Source organism: Mastomys coucha, unplaced genomic scaffold (assembly GCF_008632895.1).
Source record: "Mastomys coucha isolate ucsf_1 unplaced genomic scaffold, UCSF_Mcou_1 pScaffold22, whole genome shotgun sequence".
Classification (NCBI taxonomy): domain Eukaryota; kingdom Metazoa; phylum Chordata; class Mammalia; order Rodentia; family Muridae; genus Mastomys; species Mastomys coucha.
Window position 1 is genome coordinate 255612205 of NW_022196905.1, and position 20289 is coordinate 255632493.

At 51.6% G+C, this 20289-nt stretch overlaps 1 protein-coding gene across 1 annotated transcript in view; it reads left to right on the top strand.

Moving 5' to 3' along the window:
* Positions 1-1476: 1476 nt before the first annotated feature.
* Positions 1477-20289, top strand: part of Cmip (c-Maf inducing protein) — a 206451-nt gene continuing 187638 nt past the window's right edge. Inside the window, exon 1 of the mRNA XM_031341528.1 lies at positions 1477-1880. Coding sequence (XP_031197388.1) covers positions 1581-1880 — 300 coding nt within the window. The 5' untranslated portion in view covers positions 1477-1580. The remainder of the gene's footprint in view (positions 1881-20289) is intronic.

Below are 20289 nucleotides of genomic sequence, written 5' to 3' on the forward strand. Positions count from 1 at the left end.
TCTGGGGAGCTTTGTTTCCTGAGATCCTAGGAGGGGCTCTCCTCAGGATGCTGAGGGTTTGTGTCCTCTCCCAGTATGGCCTCCCAAAGCAAAGGCCAGAAAGCGTCAAAGACCAGAGAAGAGGCCTTCAGCAGGGCTATTTCAGAAGAGGGAGGGGGTATTTCCTTAAAAATTCTCTCTTTCTTTCTTCCTTCCTTTCTTTCTTTCTTTCTTTCTTTCTTTCTTTCTTTCTTTCTTTCTTCCTTTCTTTCTTTCTTCCTTTCTTTCTTTGAGACATATACTACAAATTGGTTTTGAATGCACAGCCAAAGATGACCTTGAATTTAAGTTTGCTTGCCTCCACTTCCTTAGTGCAAGGATTACCACCTTGTGGGGTTAGGTAGTGATGTAGTGCCTGAGAACCAATCTAGGGTTTTGTGCATGCTAGACTAACACTCTACTGACAACTGAGATACACCCCCAGTCCTATTTATTTATTTTACTTATTTTGTTTTTAAAAACAGGGCCTTCTGTCTTGACTGGCCTGAAATCCACTGTGTAGCTCAAAGTGGCCTCGAGCTCACAGCAATCCTCCTGCCTCAGCCCCCTGAGTACTGGGCTTGTAGTAGTGAGTGACCATGCAGAGCTCTATGAGGGGAACAAATTTCAGTTCCAAGAAACTGCTTTATGGACCAATCTGGCCATCCGTGGGGAAGCAGCTTGTGTTGGAGGGGCGGTGTCAGGGGTGCAGCGGGCAGAACACCGGCTTTCAGCCCAGCCTTGCATAGGAAGGGGAAGTATGGGTCGGCATCCTCTTGGTCATGGGGCAGACTTTATTTCCCAAGCCCAGCCCAGGATGGCGTGGTGGCTAGGGGCACAGGGCTAGGGCTCAGCTGTGCACCCTCGGGGGTGCGGCCCGCGTGACGTCCCCTCGAACACTACCCACATTCCGGGGCGCGGCGCGGGGACTATCGACGCTTGCCCAACCCCGGCCCCCTCCCCAGAGGCCGCCCCTCCCGTCGGGCCGCGCCCGCCTCCACCAAGTCCCCGCCCGGGGCCCGGCCCATCCCGGACTCCGCCCGCCCCGGGGAGGCCGAAGCCACTGTTGCCGCCATTGACGTCAGAGGGCGGGCACATGACCCCGCGGGGACCAATAGCGCGCGCCAGCCTCCCGCAATCTCCCCGGCAGCCGGCGCGGCCCCCGCCCGCAGCACACACTCGCGGACGGACGCGGACACACGCACCGCACAGCGCGCCCGCGCGAGGCCGAGACACGCCCGCGCCCGCCGTCCCCGGCGCCGCCCCCGCCCCCCGAGGACCCGATCCTCTCTCTGCGCCCCGCGGTCGCCCGCCGCCCTCGCCGCAGTCGCCAACCCGTTCGCGCCGGCATGCGCCCCAGCAGCTAGAAGGAAGCAGCCCAGGAAGCGCCCCGCGCGCTCCCGCCCGCCCCCGCGCGCTCCCGTTCGTCCCCGCGGGGCGCCCCCAGCCCACGCCCCCCCACCTTCCCGGCGGTGGGGGGGTGCGGGCCCTCCGCGGGGGCCCCGCCGGCCCGGCCCCACGCCAGCCGCGATCGCGCGCGCGGCCCCCGCCCCGGCGCGGCCATGGATGTGACGAGCAGCTCGGGCGGCGGCGACCCCCGGCAGATCGAGGAGACCAAGCCGCTGCTAGGTAGCGACGTGTCGGGCCCCGAGGGCACCAAGGTGATGGGCGCCGTGCCTTGCCGCCGGGCCCTGCTGCTTTGCAACGGGATGAGGTACAAGCTGCTGCAGGAGGGCGACATTCAGGTCTGTGTCATCCGGCACCCTCGGACCTTTCTCAGCAAGATCCTCACCTCCAAATTCCTGAGGCGCTGGGAGCCGCACCACCTAACGCTGGCCGATAACAGCTTGGCATCAGCCACGGTGAGTGGCCCTAAGTGGCCGTGGGGCTCCCCAAGCTGGGGTCCCCCGGGACCGAGGCGCCCCGCTGGTTGTCCCCGAGCGCGCGGCCCCCTAGTCCCGGCCTGCGCACAGAGCTGGGCTGGAACCTCTAGATCTGATCCTCCAAGGCAGGCTTTGGGAGCCCTCCTTCGTGTCCCGGACACTTAGCCCACCCGGGCTGAGTGCTTGGGGACTTTTGCCTAAACGCCTGCGTTTCCGATGTCTGGGACCCTGGTGAACCCTAGACTGGGCCCTGAGGATAGTGGTGTGTTGTTCCTTTTCTGAACTCGTTGCCCATCTGGATCTGAGCTACGGGAGAAAACAAAAACGCAACCCTCTCTTCCATAAAAACCGTAACCCCCCAGCGCCAACAATTTCCAGAAAGCAACTCCTGCGCTTGCTTTAGCCTGCCTTTATCCTTTTTTTCTGCCGGGCCTGGCAAGGCTAAACAGGGTGCCTGCCCTTTCTAAAAATCTCCTTCTCACGTTAGGAGGTTGGAGGGGGGGAGGGGGACCGAGGTCCTGGACCCGCTCAGACCCCGGGATAGTCGAGTTCTCTGGGTAGAAGAAGCTGGGCTGCCCAGCCTGCCCTTGCGTTGTCTGTGGAGCGTGTGTAAGCATGTTTTGTGGCTGTGTCCTGTTTTGTTACAGTTTTTTTGCTGTGTGGCCAGGGCCAGGTCAGCTGGATGAGATGGAGAAAGGAGGATCTTACTAGTTGCTTTCGGAAATCGAGTCTGCAAATGGTGGCCTTCTTCCTCCTGGGGACAGACAGCTGTGGTGGGGTCGAGGAGGGGGAGTGGGGGCGGTGGGCAGGGCCTAAACAGGATGCTTTGTGTTTTCCAACAAGGGCAGTTTCAAATACAGGCTCTGGCTGGGCCTTAGCCTGGCGCTTGGGGACTTATCTTTGTAGGGGCCCCCTTCTTGTCTAGAACGTACAGTACCCCCATGGTAGGCTCCGTGGTGTTTACTAAACATCATGGGAGAGGGCAGAGTGCACCGCCTTGCTCACACCTGTGCCAAGAAAGCCCAGCCAGGAAACAGGGTGTTGCTTACATGCATGCCACAAATGTGTAGCGTGTGTAGACATTGCCTCGGCATCCATGTTCCCTTGGTGGTGTGTCACAAACTGTGACACATGCTCCTAGGAATGGTGGGGAGGGGGGAAGTTAGCCTAGACACCTTACTCCCTGAGTCTGCCTCCCCTACCCCTTTGTGGTACACGAGGACATTTATTCTGAATTTTGGCTCTTATGTACTCAAAGCACCTATTTTTTTTTTCTAGGCTGTGGGCATGTTGGTGCAGTAACTGCAGACTTTGTCCCCAGGAGATTGAGGGTTGCCGGGAGGCGGCCCGGTCTTCTCCCAGACTGGTGTGTGTTCTTAAACCTGCCTTGAGTCATAGGCCTTGGCCTTGATCTCCATTTGATTGGCTAGTAACAAGGGTTTCAGGTCCCAGAGGTGCTTGGTAACCTTCCCTGGGCTCTGGAGACCCCAAGTCTGGCTTTAGCATTAGTACCTGGCTGAGTTGGGGGTGGGGGTGTCTTTTTAGGCTCTCCTTTTTCCTGGCATCCCTCAAAATGCCAAAGAGTTGTCAGCGAAGGACAGTCGTTGAGAGGGACTGTGACCGGCTATAGGAAGGACAGGACATTCCCTGGTCCTCCGGGGCACAATCACTGTGTGGCTAGCTGATCTTTGGCTAGCTACCTCAGGCTAGAGGCCCCCTACTTTGCCTGGCTGCTCAAGAGGTCTGTCTGTTGGGAGAGAGCCTAAAGGAATCAGACCTGAGAGTCTCCATCAGCCAGGTCCCCCGGCCCATTCAGGCCAGCTGAGGTGTGTGTGTGGGGTACCTCAGAGGAACACCTGAGTCCTGTGTGTGGCCCTGGGGTTATCTGAGGCACAAGTCTGGTCTTGGTGGAGCCTTGCTGTGTGTCAGAAAAATAGTGAAAAAGGAACTGGAAACATGGCCCAGGCTGGTGTAATCCTGCCTTTCCCTTTCTTCACCTGGCATGAGGGAATTCCGTCAGTGTAGCTCATGCTTTGTGGGGGCGTCTATGGGGGGTGGTGTCCAGTGGAGGCCTCTAGTGGAGGTGTGTGGCTCCCCCACCCCTCAGGGCCTGTGTGGCTGGAGGTGTGGCCACCAGGGCCTGGAGCAGTGGCCTCCAGGCCAGAGGTGGGGTTGAGGTTTGCTGCTGGGGAACTTGTCCCCATGTTGAGATATTTGCTTTGTGTCCACTCCCTGGGAAGTGGAGGAGCCTCCTTGGGGTTCCCTTAGGCCTGGGCATTATGTAACCTGTCTGCATTTTATAGTGCGGCCCAACCACTGTATTGAGAAATATTTGCTCAAATGAAACAAAGGTGAATTTGAGTGCAGTTCATTCCCAGAAAACCATTTGTAGCCCCTGGCCCAGCTTTGAGTTGCCCATGTAGAAGTGTGTCTCCCAGAGGGGTGAGGTGTATGTTGCCCATAAGAAGCTCAGTTTAGAATTGTTTGGGGGTTAGCCAGTTAATTGTGTGGACTTCAGGAACGGGACCGAGAAGTGACTGATCAGGATTTAAATCTGTCAACAAACAATCCACTCCTTTGGCCAAACCATCCACCAAGTCGGCTGTCTGCACTTGAATTATGAGGGGTAGAGAGGCTTCCTGGACTCCATCTGCCCCATGCTGGGGTGTGGGCCAAGTTTCTGGGGTCTCTCAGGCCCCTTTGGCACGGCTTTCCAGCTGGTGACACACTCAGTGTGGAAATCTCTTGGTTTCCTGGGGCAGGAGACCTAGACCTGACACCCCTCCCCTGACCTGGCTGTAAACTTTGCCCTCCGTGGGGTCAGGTCAGAGCTTGCCCTGTGCTGTCTACTGGTCCGGTTACTGATTAAACCCCTGCAGAAGCAAGGCCAGGTTTGACTAACTTAGGAGACTTTGGATCTTTCCGAACTAGAATGCTTGTCAACAAAGGAGGAGGTCTCTAGCAGTCTGCAGGAGGGATCATGGGGGTCTCTCCTGAAGGATAGAGGCTGGATCTTCTTGAGGAAGGGCCTGCCTGCCCATGTGGCTTAGTCCTCACTTGTACTTGCCCATCCCTGAGCCTTCCCGGGCTCAGCGCGTGGCTGCCTACCTTGTTATGGGTTGGAACCTACAAGGAGCCCAGATTTTTGTAGAAGTCTCCTCGTTGGAGAGGACAGGCGTCCATCTTGCCTTTGGTTGCTGGTTAAATTTGATCACCTGCTAGACATGTTTTTCTTTTGTCTGTAGCCTTTGTTTCCACTGCACCAAAGAAGTACAAAAAAAAAAAAAAAAAAAAAAAAAAAAAAAAAAAAAAGCACCCTTACCTTTCATTTCATCTCACCGTTGAAAACAAACCAGAACAAAACAAAAACCAAACAAATGGTTTCAGAATGGTGAGTCTGATCTGCAAAGCCCTTTCTTTGCTTGCTGAGCGGGGATTCGGACACAAGGGACAGGAGGAGCCTTTATTCTCCAGCCTCGTTCCTCCAGGGCTGCCGTTCTCGGCTCCAACATCTCCGGGAATCTGGTTGTTTCTGTCCATGGCTCTTTTCCCTCCAGGGTATCTGAGCATCCATCCTATGAACTTGGATTTAGTTTCAGCAAAATGCTTCTGAGGTCTACTTCATGCCCCTTTTCTAGCTAAATGTCACCTCCAGGTGCTGGGATTTTTTTTTTTTCCTTTTCCCTTGAGAATGAAACCCTCCAGTCCCCAGGAATCTCTTCTATGTACACACGAATGCTAGAATATGAGCTAACGTTTTTCTATTTTGCCACGTAGGCCCCTTCTCTATCCGCCCATCCTCTCCTCCTCTCATGATTATGCCATTTAGTAAGCAATTCTTTTTTTTTTTTTTCTTATGTCACGAGTAGATATCGGAGTACATCAGATTTGTTTCGTAGGTAGTTGTGTGTTCAGAAATGGGGGCAGGGATGGTCAGGACCGGAGGGAGCATACAGTGTTCTCTGTGGCCAGGCTGGATGGCCTGCTTTCCACAGGCTGTAGGAAGTCAGTGCATCTTAAGAAGAGCTGCTCAATTTGACCACCGGTGCCCTTCCTGGTAGGTGTTTTGCTGGGTATTCTCCTACGGGGCCACAAGGGACTCTTGTGCTTTTGGGACCCTGGGTGGCTTAGGACTTTCTGGGCATTTTGTGGGGAGCACAGGAGCTGAATTATTAAAGGCAAAGTGCCCCAGGGTACCCACCACTGGCCACTTCTTCCCCCTTCACCTCTCTCCAAGGGGACCAGCCTGGCCTTTCATACGAATGGATATTTGAGATGGTCTAGTTACGCCCTTGATTAAAGGATTAAACGAGCTATTGCAGTGCCCCCACCGTGGGGCAGAACAAACTTGGGTTTTACTGTAGTCACGTGGAGCAGGGCTGGAGCCTGAGGTGGCAACTTCCTGGCTGGGTAACTTTGGGCACCTTGCTTTCCCTGAGGAACCTTGCTTGGTCTCCACGTGCAGGGTGACAGTTTACCTCATTTATTATGGTGATAATTCAGATGTTGATACCAGTTCTGGTAGTGGGACAGCCAGCACACAGTCAGGAACAGTTTTCATGATGAGAGAGAGCCCCCTGAATGAGCTCTGTAGAAATGGAAGGATTATGGGCAGCCAGAGTGGCTCAGCACTTAGAGTTGGCTGCTGCCAAGCCTTACTCCCGGAGTACGATCCTGGGACCAGGAAGGATCGGAAGGAGAGACTCCTGCAAGTTGTCCTGGTCTCCACACACATAACTTGTCTCCTCCTCCCCTGCACCAAAAACATTTTTTTTTTTTTTAAATGAAGATCTTTGCTATTTGAAGAGGGGCAGTTACTTGAGGCACACAGAATCCTTGGAAAAGTTAGGGGTAACTGCAGAGCTGAGTTGAGGCTGTAAGATTGTTTCAGGAAGGTTAGAAGAATTTCTCCAGGAGTACTTTAAAAAATATCTATGTGATTTTGAAAGAGTACATGTATATGTATATATATGTGTGTATGTGTATAAAATTGAATCCGCGTGCACATTACCAAATGCATCCAAAGTGCAGGAAACGATGTAGCTTTGCCTCATGCATCTAGAGTCCTTAGTGGTCATCTTTCAAGGCCAATCCTGTTGTCTGTTTTCTTGGTTTTCCTTGCTGGGCACTCTGGGCATGAGCACACAATTCTGCATCCTTACTAGACGCTGTGTTTGGAGTTCGCTGCCCTGTTCTCTTCTCTCTGCTATGTAATTTTCCCATCGTGAAGTGTACTGTACTAATGTCGTGGGCAGACCAGTCCCCCCCCCCCCCCCCCCCCCCCCCTCCGACGCTGGGCATTTAAGCTTCCTCTCAGTTGTTGGCAACTCCCCATTTTTATCAGCGGAATTTGTATCTGTTTTAACAGTTTAAATGTTTGCGTACTTTCTTGGGGGTGGAGGCGGGGCATGCTTCAGTCTGGCAGAATGTTACCAGGAAATGAGTTCCCACGGGGTCTGTCTGCCAGCCCTGCCACCAGGGGCTGGGGGAAGATACTCTGACAGTTTACCTGCATCTTCACTCTGAGGACCAGGGTCTGGGCTGCTCAAACTGAGAGCCTCATTTTCTTCTGCCTTCTTCTGCCTTCCTGTTTTCCTCAAGATGAAAGCCAGGTGGCCGAGCCCCATAACAGAGAAAGGGGGAGTGGGAATATCTCTAACGTTCTCCTCTCTCTGGTAAACAGGTAGCTGGTGTATTCCCAGGTGGGTCTAGGGGTGGGCACACCTTTAAAAAGGCCACATCACTGCCTCCCAACAGACCCCCTAACCAGAGGGGCTGCTGTATGTGTGTGGTGTGTGTGTGTGTGTGTGTGTGTGTGTGTGTGTGTGTGTCTCCAGACCAAGGCAGGTGGCGAAGCAGAGTTTCTGGGGTTGAAGTTGTTCCTGTCTTAAGGATCCACCTCCTCACCTCTGCCATGGGTAAGATATGCTGTGCGCGGTAAAAGCTAGGAGGTGAGACACTGTGTGACATAGATTTGACATCCGACAGGTGATCTGGAGCCCTGCCTCTGCAGCTTCCCAGATGACTGCCTTATCTGCAGAGGGAGGATTGTGAGGACTTCCTTTCAGCCTTGATGTTGAGGTTAAGGGAGGCGAGGTATTCATTCAACAGATAAATGCCACTGTTCTGGGTCCTGAGGAGAAGGCAAACAGCAGGCTACTAACTAAGGCCCGTAAGCCGGTGGCTTAAGGGAGTCTGTATGTCAGAGAAGGGGTGGCATTGCTGTGTGGGGGAAGGGCTTTTCAGGCAGAGGGACTGGACAAGTGCAAGAGGCTCTGAGGCCAGAGTGAATTTAGAAATCACCTGGCTGGCATTTAATAAGCGCTTAGTGTTTACTTTCCCCTCTTCTCCTGGGGCCTGTTGTTTGTTTGTTTTTTTTTCGAGACAGGGTTTCTCTGTGTAGCCCTGGCTGTCCTGGAACTCACTCTATAGACCAGGCTGGCCTCGAATTCACAAGAGATCGCCTGCTTCTGCTTCCTCAGTGCTGGGATTAAAGCTGTGCGCCATGCCCGACTATTGTTTATTTTATTTCATTATTTTTTTTTAAAGAATTATTTATTTATTTATTTTATGTGAGTACACTGTTACACTCTTCAGACACCCCAGAAGAAGGCATCAGAGCCCATTACAGATGGTTGTGAGCTACCATGTGGTTGCTGGGAATTGAACTCAGGACCTCTGGAAGAATAGTCAGTGCTCTTAACCGCTGAGCCATCTCCCCAGCCCATATTTCTTTTTAAACCTTGTAATTTTAGCACTCAAAAGGTTAAAGCAGAAGAATTGACACCAGTTTTGAGGTTAACCTGAGTTAAATAGTGAGACCCCCCCACTCCCCTCCTTTTTTTTTTTCCAGCAAGCATCTAGAATATATAGGCTGCTGCTTGTCGCAGGAAATTTCAGTCTAGTTTTTTTCCTCTCCTTTCTTCCCTCCCCCACCTCCCTGTTTCCTCTTTGAAAACTCGGCTCCTTCCCAATAAAGAGTGAAGAACAGCTTTGTAGTATTTGTGTTGAAAGGGTCTTAAATTACCCAGCCTGGCAGAATGCTTTTTTTTTTTTTTTAAAATTTAAGATTTATTTTATGTATATGAGTACACTGTCACTGTCTTCAGACACACCAGAAGAGGGTATCAGAGATGGTAGGGAACTACCATGTAGTTGCTGGGACTTGAACTCAGGACCTCTGGAAGAGCAGCCAGTGCTCTTAACCCCTGAGCCATCTCTCCGACTCTCTGGCAGAATGCTTTTTTTTTTTTTTTTTTTTTTTTTTTAAGATTTATTTATTTATTATATGTAAGTACACTGTAGCTGTCTTCAGACACACCAGAAGAAGGCATCAGATCTCATTACGGGTGGTTGTGAGCCACCATGTGGTTGCTGGGATTTGAACTCATGACCTTCTGAAGAGCAGTCGGTGCTCTTTCCCGCTGAGCCATCTCACCAGCCCCGGCAGAATGCTTTTAAAGCCAACTCTATTGGTGAATAACTAGCTTCCAAAGATCTGGAGGTTCTCGACTCCTCTGCCTCACCACTGGCTTTGCAGGTGGAGAGGGGCTGATGGGAAGCGTGGTGGCCCAAAGACCCTTGGCAGTGATTCAGGACTGGAGGTGCCCCACACAGTTGCCTCCCATCCTGGCCTTGGTCCCTGTTGTTTTCCAGGTTGTTATCAGCTGGGAGAATTAGGCTGTGGAACGAGGCAGGTGAGTTGGCTCCTCCAGTCTGCTGGTGGACGGGCCTATAGGAATCAGACTGGGAAGCAGGTGCTCCTTGGGGCTTGCTGGGTCCAGCTCAGGAGAGGTCACCCATGGGGAACAAACACCTGGACTTCTGTTGGTTTTCTTGGGTGTCCTGAGGCTGTCTTGGATTCTTTGAGAGATTAAGAATACCCGAAGATAGCAGGTCTGGATTCTCCGCTTCTCCATCTAGCTCCCTGGCTAGGCAGAATGCATAAACTTATTTGGTCCAGGTCTAGCTGGAGGATGTGTCAGCCAGGGCTGACTAGCTGTGTAACAAACAGCCCCCACTCCTACCCAGAGGCCCACTGGCTTCAGGCAGTGTTTTTTCATCATCATGGTTCCAGAGGAATCTTTGTTGGGCACTGCCTCATTTATCTCTTAGGTAATTTATCCCTCCTTTGTATTTTGTTCCAATTTGGGCCTCCTCTAGGTCCTCTGTGGGGATGGAGGGGCAAGAGGCAAGGACCACACCTGAGCCCAGGTGAGGCTGGGAAATGTGAGTTAGAGGTATGTCTTGGAGCTGCTGTGGTGGAGTACACCTGTAGTCTCAGCACTTGGGAGTCTGAGGCAGGAGGATCACCAGTTTGAGGCTAGCCTAGGCTGTACAAGAAGGTCTAGGCTAGCCTGAGCTACAGAGAGATCTAACTCAGATAAACAAATTAAACTAAAATAGATGACACTCAGGGAGAGGGGAGCCCTGGAGGAACTGTGGAGGTGGCCTACCCACCTCTCAGCTTGCAGCAGTGGCCTTGAGGTCCCAAAGGCACTGACCAGCACAGCCACTTAGAATGGAAGGGGTCCGAGTTTGCTCTTCTTTGGGAAGGAACAATGGAGGGGAAGAAGCCTGCTCAGGGAGGCAGGGGACAGTTGTCATTTCCCTAATGTGTGTAGGCACCGTGGCCCCCTGGTTTTCAGAGTGATCCTGTGGTCATCAGAGATGGGAAGCCGGGCAAGAGGCAAAATTAGGTGTGATTTCGTTAACTGACTGACAGGTACTGCGTATTGTATTCGGTGTGAGTACTTGAGACACTCGCTTGAGAGTGGGTGTTCCAGGGACCATGCTCGCAGGGAGGAGGTACCCCAGGTATGGTGGCGGTGAGTGCACCAGAGAAGGACCTCAGTCTCCTCTCCAGAAGGGCTACATGCACCATAAAGTATAGTGAGCAGAGTGCATGGACGCAGAAATTTGTGTGTCCTCTTGCTATTTGGGGGGATAGTGTTGCTGTCCTGCAAATAAGTGAAATTTTTTTTTTTTTTTTTTTGGTTTTTCGAGACAGGGTTTCTCTGTGTAGCCCTGGCTGTCCTGGAACTCACTCTGTAGACCAGGCTGTCCTTGAATTCAGAGATCCGCCTGCCTCTGCCTCCCAAGTGCTGGGATTAAAGGCATGCGCCATCACTGCCTGGCTAAGTAGGTGATTTTAAGGAGACCCTTTGTTCAGTTAAATCTTTCCTGCCTTTAACTATTTATTTATTTATTTATTCATTCATTCATTCATTCTCGAGACAGGATTTCTCTGTGTAGCTCTGGCTACCCTGGAACTCACTCCGTAGACCAGGCTGGCCTCAAAGATGCGTTTTCCCTTGCCTCCCAAGTGCTGGGATCAGAGGCATGCGCCACTATGGCTCGGCTCTAAAATTTATTAGTAATGATGATCGTGTCTGTCTGTGCATGTGTGTGTGTGTCAGTGTGGGTGCCCATGTATCATGTATGTGGTGGTGGGGACAGCCTTTTTTACAGGTCGGTTTGCTCCTTTCCCTTGTTTGTGAGGCAGGGTCTGTACACTCAGGGTGGCTTGGCCTGCAAGCTTCCAGGTGGTTCTCCTGGGATCACAGATACCTGCTCCAGGTGGCATCCAGCTTTCTTTCTGTAGGTTCTGAGGATCCAAATCAGGTTGACAAGCTTATGAGCCTGGCACTTTTCCTCCATGAGCCACCTTGCCAGCAATGAGGAAGACCTTTGTGGTGGGATTAGAAATGGTAGAGAAAGCATGGTAGTTTATGGGTGTGAGTGGACAGAAGGACGGGCGAACCAAGGGCGAAGGTTGGACGGGCAGTGGTACATTTTAGGAGGCTGTGTGGTTGTGGGTACCGCTGTACCACCATGAATACAGATGTGTGTGAGAGAGAGAGGCGGGCAGATAGACGGATCTGATGCGGTCTGAGCAAAGTCTACCAGGGCAGGTATTCCGTGCCTATGTCAGAGCAGGGCAGCCCTGATGGCCGCTTTCCGGGGCATGCAGGGTTTCACTAAAGAGAGATTGAGGACTCCAGGCATGTCTGAATCATCAGGGTCAGGAAGTTAGTCACAGCAGTGACAGGGCAGGGGCCACTCAACATTAAGGCCAGTCCTTAATGACCCTCACAGCTCTGTCAGTTACAATTGCCTTCTTGATTTTACGTCTGGGGAGACTGAGGCAGCATTTCCCACCTGACTTCCTTCCTATGGATGGGTGAATGGATGAATTGGTGGGTGGATGTGTGGATGGAGGGATGGATGGATGAGTGAATGAATGAATGAATGAATGAAGCTGCTTACTCCCTAGCTGGGAGTCCTCTCCTGTTGAAAGAAGGGTGGCCGGCCACACACCGAGGAATGTGGTCGCACCTCTAGTTCTCCACAGCCTTGCAGACCTCGTGCCTCCGTGGCCCTACAGGAAGCAGCTGGGCAGTTCTGGGAGATCACAGCCTACTTCCTAAAGTGGGCTTGAAGAGTCCCTGTCACAGTGTGGGGCACCACGGATAGCTCCCAAAGCACCCATCCCTGGCCTTCTTTGAGGCCTGGAAGAAGGGGAGGAGGCCCAGGCCAGCCCTGTTGGGCCATATCCAAAGCCAGAAGATGGACGGGCATTTTGCAGGTGACTAAGGGTGTCTCTGCTTTAGGTCTGCAGTAGAGGAAGGAAGTTCCAGGGGTGGCTGGGGGTGGGGGCAGGGCTGCCTGTCACAAAGGGGAACAAGGACTTGTTTTGCTCTGCTTGGTTCTTGGTTCATCAGGATTCACCAGTCTGCCACAGTGGCTCTCTTCAGGGGTGGGCAAATGGTAATTGGCTGCTGGGTTGGAGGATCCAGAAAGCCAGGCAGGTCCCAGAGCCCAAGAGCACCCCGAAGATATCAGTGACCGAGGTGTGGATACTTCCTCTAGCTACACTGTGTCTCTTGGTCCTGTTTGAGCATTTAATTTTGCAGTCAGTCCCAAAGGCAGTAGGGGGAAAACTTTCAGTGAGTGCTTCAGGTACTATGCTCATAGAGTGAGTACCTCAGGCACTGTGCTCACAGTGAGCACTCCCAAGTACTGTGCTCATGGAGTGAGTGTCTCTTGAGAGATTAAGGTTATAGTCGGGCAACATGGCTTCAGAACCAGCGGCCTCCAAATGCTTCCTTGACTCCATAGGAGCCTGACAGCAAGGGCTGAGTCACTTGCAAGGCACTAATAACAGCAGCTTCCCTTGCACGCTGCTTACCGTGTGCCTCCTCGCTCTGAGTCTTTGGCATAAAGGAGCCCCATAATCTTTATGACCCCTGTGAGGTGGTGCCCATTTTGCAGGTGAACCTCTCATGAGCATCACTACACATGACTGGTAAGCAGGGCAGAACAGCAGTTCTCACGCTGTGGGTCGGGACTTGCACTTCTCAGATATCCTGCATCTCAGATATTTATATTATGATTCATAACAGTAGCAAAATTACAGTTATAAAGTAGTGACAAAGTAGTTTTGTGGTGGGGTGGGGGATTCACAACATGAGGCGCTGTATTAAAAGGTCACACAGCATCTGGGTGGTGGAGAGCTGCTGGTCTCTAGGTTAAGAATGGGGATGTCAGGCGGACGGACTCCTGGACTTCACGCTGACAAGAGGATTATGTGGACGGAACAGGAGACCTCACCTGGGTGGAGAGGGACACCTGGGACCTCAGAGACTGCATCTGTCACCTTTCTGCAAGCCATCTCAGTAGAGTCATGGAGGAAGCTTGCGTCTTAGCAGTCTCTCGTTGCTCTTGGGACAGCCACTCGGCCTCTTGGAGCTTCAGTTTACCGCCTGAATTGGACAGTTGCCCCATCACACCTGACCCCGACATATCTCAGCCACAGCCAGCGTGAAGTCCGATGGCCCTGGAGTGGTATCCTACCCATTCGGCTGCTGTCTTTACTCTCAGGGATCCCATGGTTCTAAGCGTTGACATTTCTGCTGGAAATGTCTGTTGGCTACTCTGATAACCTTTAAGGGTTACCTTGCCTGTTTGCAGTGGGGCTGGCTCCTCTTACCTTGTGGGTGGTCTGGTGGAAGCCTCAGTCCTTTCTCTCTATCAACTAGTCACTTACTTATAATCATAGCACATGGTTGAGGACAGTCTTATGAAATAAAGGAAGACAATCCTAACCACCCTGCAGGGAACCATGACACCTTCAGGGCACCACCTCTGTTCTGTGTTGTAAAGAGTCATTTTCTCCTTTCCGCATGCATCCACTTGACTGGCAGCAATACAGGGCACACAGCCCTGGTCCCTGTGTATCTTGGTGACTTGTCTCTAAGGTAAACCCCCTCGAGTGCTTACTGTCCACTTAGCAATGGTCACACACCAGTTTAAGGAGTTTCTTTCACTTGACCACTCTTTTGGGGAAGCCCAGTTACTTGTGGTGTAAGACCTGTCCTGTGTACTGTACCGAGTGGAGCAGCATCTCTGGCCTTGATTGACTGCCGTGTCAGACGAGAGAGTTGCCTCAGTCAGTTGGAACACAGTGCCCTTGATTGGGAACCATTCAGTTTATACCGAATCACCATCACCTCCATCCATCCATATTCTGGAGATGTAGCTGCCCATGGCAGAGCTGGGCACCGTGATCCTCCCCACAGTCACCAGGCTTCTTCAGTATTGTCTCCCAAGGAGTCAAGGGAGGAGTGGGTACTGAAGAGTCAGCTCCCTTTGTCATAGCTCATGTAATACGGAGCCAAGAGCCCCGGATGGAATCCAGGCTGGCCAGAGTGCTAGCAGGCAACCCCACCTTTGATTCTTCCCAGTGACCCACTGCTGTCCTTACCTTGGCTGACGACTCAGGACTTTTTAGAGAGGGATAGTTGGAAAAAGAGAGTTGTATCATTACCAATAAAAAGGAGCCTGGGAAGAATTAGCATTTGAGGGGCTGGAGGGTGGTTCAGTGCTTAGGAACACTCGCTGCTGCTCTTCCGGGGGACCTGGGTTTGATTCCAGGCGTACACACAGTGGTTCACAACGATCTGTTAACTCCTGGGGATCTGCCACTCTCTTCTGGGCTCCACAGGCACCAAGACATATATGTGGTGCACAGACGTATATGTAGACAAAACACCCATTCGCATAATTTTCTTTTTAAATAGCTTTAGAAAGTTTACTATAAGGAAAATGTCTTGATCTGCTTTTTGCCTCCTGAATCATATTACTGCATGCGTGTTTTGTGTTATATGTATACCAATGGGAGCTGGAGGGTGGTAGAGGAGTAAGGAGGAGAAGGAGTAGCCAGGGCAGGTGGCCTAGCTTCTTCCCTTCTTCAAAATCATCTTAAGTCAGAATATGATATTGTATTACTTTTCCTAGCTACTCTAGAGGCTGGGGCGGGAGAATGAAGAGTTCAAGGGTAGCCTCGACTTAGTGAGACCCTGTCTCAATTGAAAGATGAAAAACAAAGCGCAGAGCTAGAGCCCAGTTGGTGGAGTATTTGCCACCCTTGCCTGAGGCCCTGGGCCCATCCTCAGCACCATGTAAACATCGGGAGCCGTGATAGAAAGCCACAGTCCCTGGAGCTTGGGATGGGAGGCCGAGGCTCAGGAGTTAAGGTCATTCCTTTCCTACTACACAGCCAAGCTGGAGGTCAATCCTGGCCAGAGGAGACTTGCTTCAGCAAAACGAGTAGCAGTCAGGGAGGGAGGCTCAGTGATCGAGCCTAGCATGTTGGAGGCCCTGGGTTGTGTCCTTCATACAGCTGTTTGATCTTACGTCCCACCAAGGTGGCAGAGAGGAGCGGGCCTGGAGCGAGTGGGGCCGGAGCAAGAGGGAGAAGAGAAGGGAAGGGGTGGTGGTGGTGGTGAGAATAAAGTTTTTTTTTAAAAAAAGAGAGAGAGAGAGAGAGAGAGAGAGAGAGAGAGAGAGAGAGAGAGAGAGAGAAATGACAGCAAAAAGAAGATTCTGGAGTTGTGGGTAGGTTCTGGCGGCAGGCTCCGTACAGGATGGAGGGGGTCTTAGTCCAGGGGAGCCATGTTAGAACTCTTCCAGTGTAGTCTGCTGGGCTACTGCAACTGTCAGGGTGTGTCCAGGAGAACTACCACTCACATCTGCTTACTTTTTGCCACTGGGTAGGGCCCATCCTGCCCATTCAGAGCAGCCTTGCCTGAAGCTATCTTTGGACCTCTGTCCTCTGGATATGGCAGGGCCCTTCCCGTCTTATCAGGGAAGGTGTGGTTGCCTGAAGGAGCCTTGTAAGATCTGTTTATTAGTATTTGTCTATGGAGGGAGTTGGGGGATGCCATCATCCCTCTTGTGGGAGCTATCACTCTCCTCTCCCATCCCCCACCCCCAACTCCCCGCACCTCTGTTCCGTGACTGCTCAGGGTCTCTGGAGGTTGTAGAATGTATAGCCTGTGGGACATTAACTATAAGGAGACTTCATTTACACAGCCCGGCGGAAGTTATCCATACCAGGGGGGAACTTTATGGTGATGGAGCTGGTTTTTGTTTTTTTGGGGGGTGTCACCTATAGCACCCCAAAGGAAGGACAGTAGATTCATTGCCTCTTCAAGCTAGACTTCGAAGGTCTCGTTACTTTAATCTGCCCACTGGTAGCCTAACCTGAGGTAAATGGACATTTATGCATATCTGCCTAACAGCCAGACTGTTTTCTGGATATGTGGTCCAGGAACCCAGAAGGCCCTGTGAGGTATTGGATACACGGTCCACTCAAGCTAGGGTTGGGGAAGGGTTCCAGGGCTTTTGTTATCTACCTGCCTTTGCCTTATTAAGCTCTTCTCACTATAGAGGAACTAGCTCTGATTTCCCTCACCCCCTGCCGTGGAGGAGGGTGGAGTCACCTCCCAGGATCTGCAGAGTAAGGACCTGTGGTCAGTATTTCTTAAGGGTGTACCACTGTCACTCTCACCTGTTCCGTGGCTGGTCCCTTCTGCCATGCCACCAACATACCATGTTCTGTGGGTTGATGAACTTAAAGCAGTTTTGGCGTCTTCTCCTCCTTGGATGCCAGGGTCAGTGCAGGCCTTTGAACAAAGGTAGTCGTTTGTTGGGGCTCAGGTTGTGAAGGGATAGAAAAACTCCAGTTTTCTTAGAGGGTTCCACCCTGTCTGGTGTGCTTTGGGGCCAAAAGACTCCTGTAGAGTATGCACATGAGACCCCAGGCTACTAGAATCTGGTCTGAGTGAGTGCCTCTGTTCCAGGTTCTGATCTCTCCCCACCAAGTCTCCAGCTGGAGCAAGCCTGGAGCCGGAGATTCAGCCATCTCCATGGGTTTCACCTTAGCTTTCAGCGGCTGTGCTTGGGAAATAAGATTTTGATCTCGGAAAATAGGATTTAAAAGCAGAATTGAAAGTTGTTTTTATTTTCTAAATGGTATTGCTTGTGACACCGGCGTTGGATCAGAGCAGTGGCCTCAGTCGGAGCATATGAGCAAGAGGAAGCTGCTCAAGGCCCCATCAGGCACCTGGGTCTCTTTGATGGGCTGTCTGCCCCTATAAGGCCGGCACTCTGCTTTGGATGACCCACCTGGAGCTGTGGTGGCCAGACCACCTGCCTCTATCCAACAGGGGCCCCTGGGAAGCTATTTCCCCTGCCAACCGCCAACGCTGAGTGTGTGTGTGTATGTGTGTGTGTGTGTGTGTGTGTGTGTGTGTGTGTGTATGTATCTGTACGCGCGCTCACTGGGTGGATCATCTCAGCCTTAGTGTTGGGGGTGTTACTGCCAGGTGCAGGAGACTACTTTGTTAACCCGTCAACCCTACAATCCAAACTCAGTGGCCTTGGTGGACTCAGAACTCTTGAGTGTAGCACACCAGTCACATCCGGTGGCCTCTTTCAGGGAGGGAAGATTTTTGTTCTTCCTGATGAATGCTGAGGGCTGAGTCCCTTCTGAGCCTTGCTGAGGAGCCTCCTCACAGGTGAGACCCTGACCGGCCTGAGAGAACTTAGATTTCTGTCCTGCCTTTACCTTATTTGTCCCTGACACCGCATCCTCCATTCTCCCCATCTTCCCTCCCAGGAGATGCTCTGAAGCTTCCATCATAGCTCCTAGATTCTGGGACCACTCTGAGTTTTCCCACTGGGTGTCTTATGTCCTGGAAAACTCTGTCCTTGGCAAAGAGCGAGGGCTCATCCGCCTAGGCAGAAAGACATCTCTGCTTTCCTCCCTCTCTTCCACCCACACGTTCAGGTCTCCTGTCCTTTTGTTTAAACATCTTTAAATGACACCATTTGGTGTCCACACTCTGTTTCCTCCCAGGACCCTGGGGACACCAGTAGCTTACAGAACATGTTGTATCATACTCTCTTCTGGTTAGAGTGCACGGACACTGAGCCAATGTGTCCTGGGCTCATGCGAACATTACCTCTCTAAAGAAAAATGGTACTGTTGGTGGTAGTGACAGGAACATTAGACCTCATTTGTTGGGACCATTGATGTCCCGTTGCATCGAGATGACTGTGATCAACCTGGCAGGACTTTCTGGGCTGTGGGAAGCAGAAATTCAGGTTGGGCAAGATGTCTGGCCACAGTAGACCCAAAGATCTTTCCTGAAAGGTTTGTGTACTTACTGATGGGGTGTCAGATAGCCAGGGCCACATCAGGCCATCCATCCATCCATTTGCAGGGTCTAGTTGTCTGGCTGGATATGAGGACAGCAGGTGTGCACGGCCATCCCGTGTTGGAAGTGTTCATCTGTTTTCTGTCCCCTCCCCCACCCTTTATTTATATGATCAGAATTGGAGCTGGTCAGTATTGGAAGAGAACTCTGGAGTGATACACATAAGCTACTTGTCCCTTGCTTGGCTTCCTGTAGACATTACTAATCAATTCTGATGCATCCAGTCTTCCCAATGAACCCAGAGATAGCCACTACTAATCAGTATAGGTATAGAGTCTAGCCTCTTACTGTGTGGACCAAGAACCCACTACTCAGAGTAGCCAAATGACCCACAGGGTTGCACAGACTTGTCCCTGCCATGCTGCTGGTTGCTAAGATATGCCTTGGAGTTAAGTTTGATGTCATGCGGCTGGGGAGATAGCTTCAGATGGCAGTATGTCTGTTGTGCAAGGAAGAGGACCTGGGTCGGAGCCCTAGCACACATGGGAAAAAAACCCTGAGCCTTGCGCCTGTAATCCCAGCACCATGAATGAGACAGGAGGATCCATGGGGCTCTCTTGGCTGGCAGTCTACAAGATTAGTTCAATGAGAGACCTTACCTCAAAAAGTAAGATGGCGAAAGTCTTGTGGAATATATCTGGTATTGACCTCTGACCACCACAGGCACGCAGACACACATGCACCTGCATGCATGTACACTCACACATGTGCACATACTTGAATATCTGTATACATGCAAATGGTTTTAAGTCTGTCTAAGGGAGAGTGGTGTGGAGGTCAGGACGCAGGCTTGCATAGCAACACTGCCCAGATCCGGGTTTAAATCCTAGTTACATCACTTCCTGGTTCTAACTAGGGTCAAATGACATGACTTTCCTGAGTTTCTGCCCAACTGGGAATGACCAGGACCCCATACCAGGATTATGAGGGACACATGACACCTGGCAGGTATTTCTTGCTAGGTACCACATATGTGCTCAGACAAAGCAGTGGAGGAAGATGAAGCTGTACACACACACACACACACACACACACACACACACACCCCACATGTACATCACACACCACATGTACATCGCACACATGAACACACATACCACACGTACACACACCACACATACACACATACCACATACACATCACACACATCACACACATAAACACACATATCACACATACACACATACTACACACATACACATACCACACATACACACACACCACACACACACCACACACATAAACACACATACCACACATACACACACACCACACACACACCACACACATAAACACACATACCACACATACATACCACATATACCACATATACACACATACCACACACACACACCATATACACACATACACACATCACACATAAACACACACCACACATATACACATACACACACCAAACACACACACACACACCCCTACCTTCCTGGAGACTGTCATTTAGCTTCTGTCCTGACCACCCCCACCCCCCACTTAGGCTTTGTCCTGCTCACCTTTCACATGACTTGCATCGTATAGTGGTGTGACGTGTCCCTTCGTTCTGTTCCAAGTCTGCCTTCATCTGGGTCCCAGGAGGGCTGAGTCTGTCAGTTGCAGCAGAAGGCAGAGGCATAGCCCGTCCGACAGATGGGGTTCTGGGGCGTCCCAAGTCTAGATACCTGAATTCTTACATCGGCCATGTGGTAAGATGACAGGTAGGCCGATGAGTGTGCCCTTTCCTGACAGCACTCCTTCCTATGACCGATCTGTGAGCGGAGGTGGCCATCCAACGACAGGACATCTCAGAGTCCTGCCCATTCAGAGGA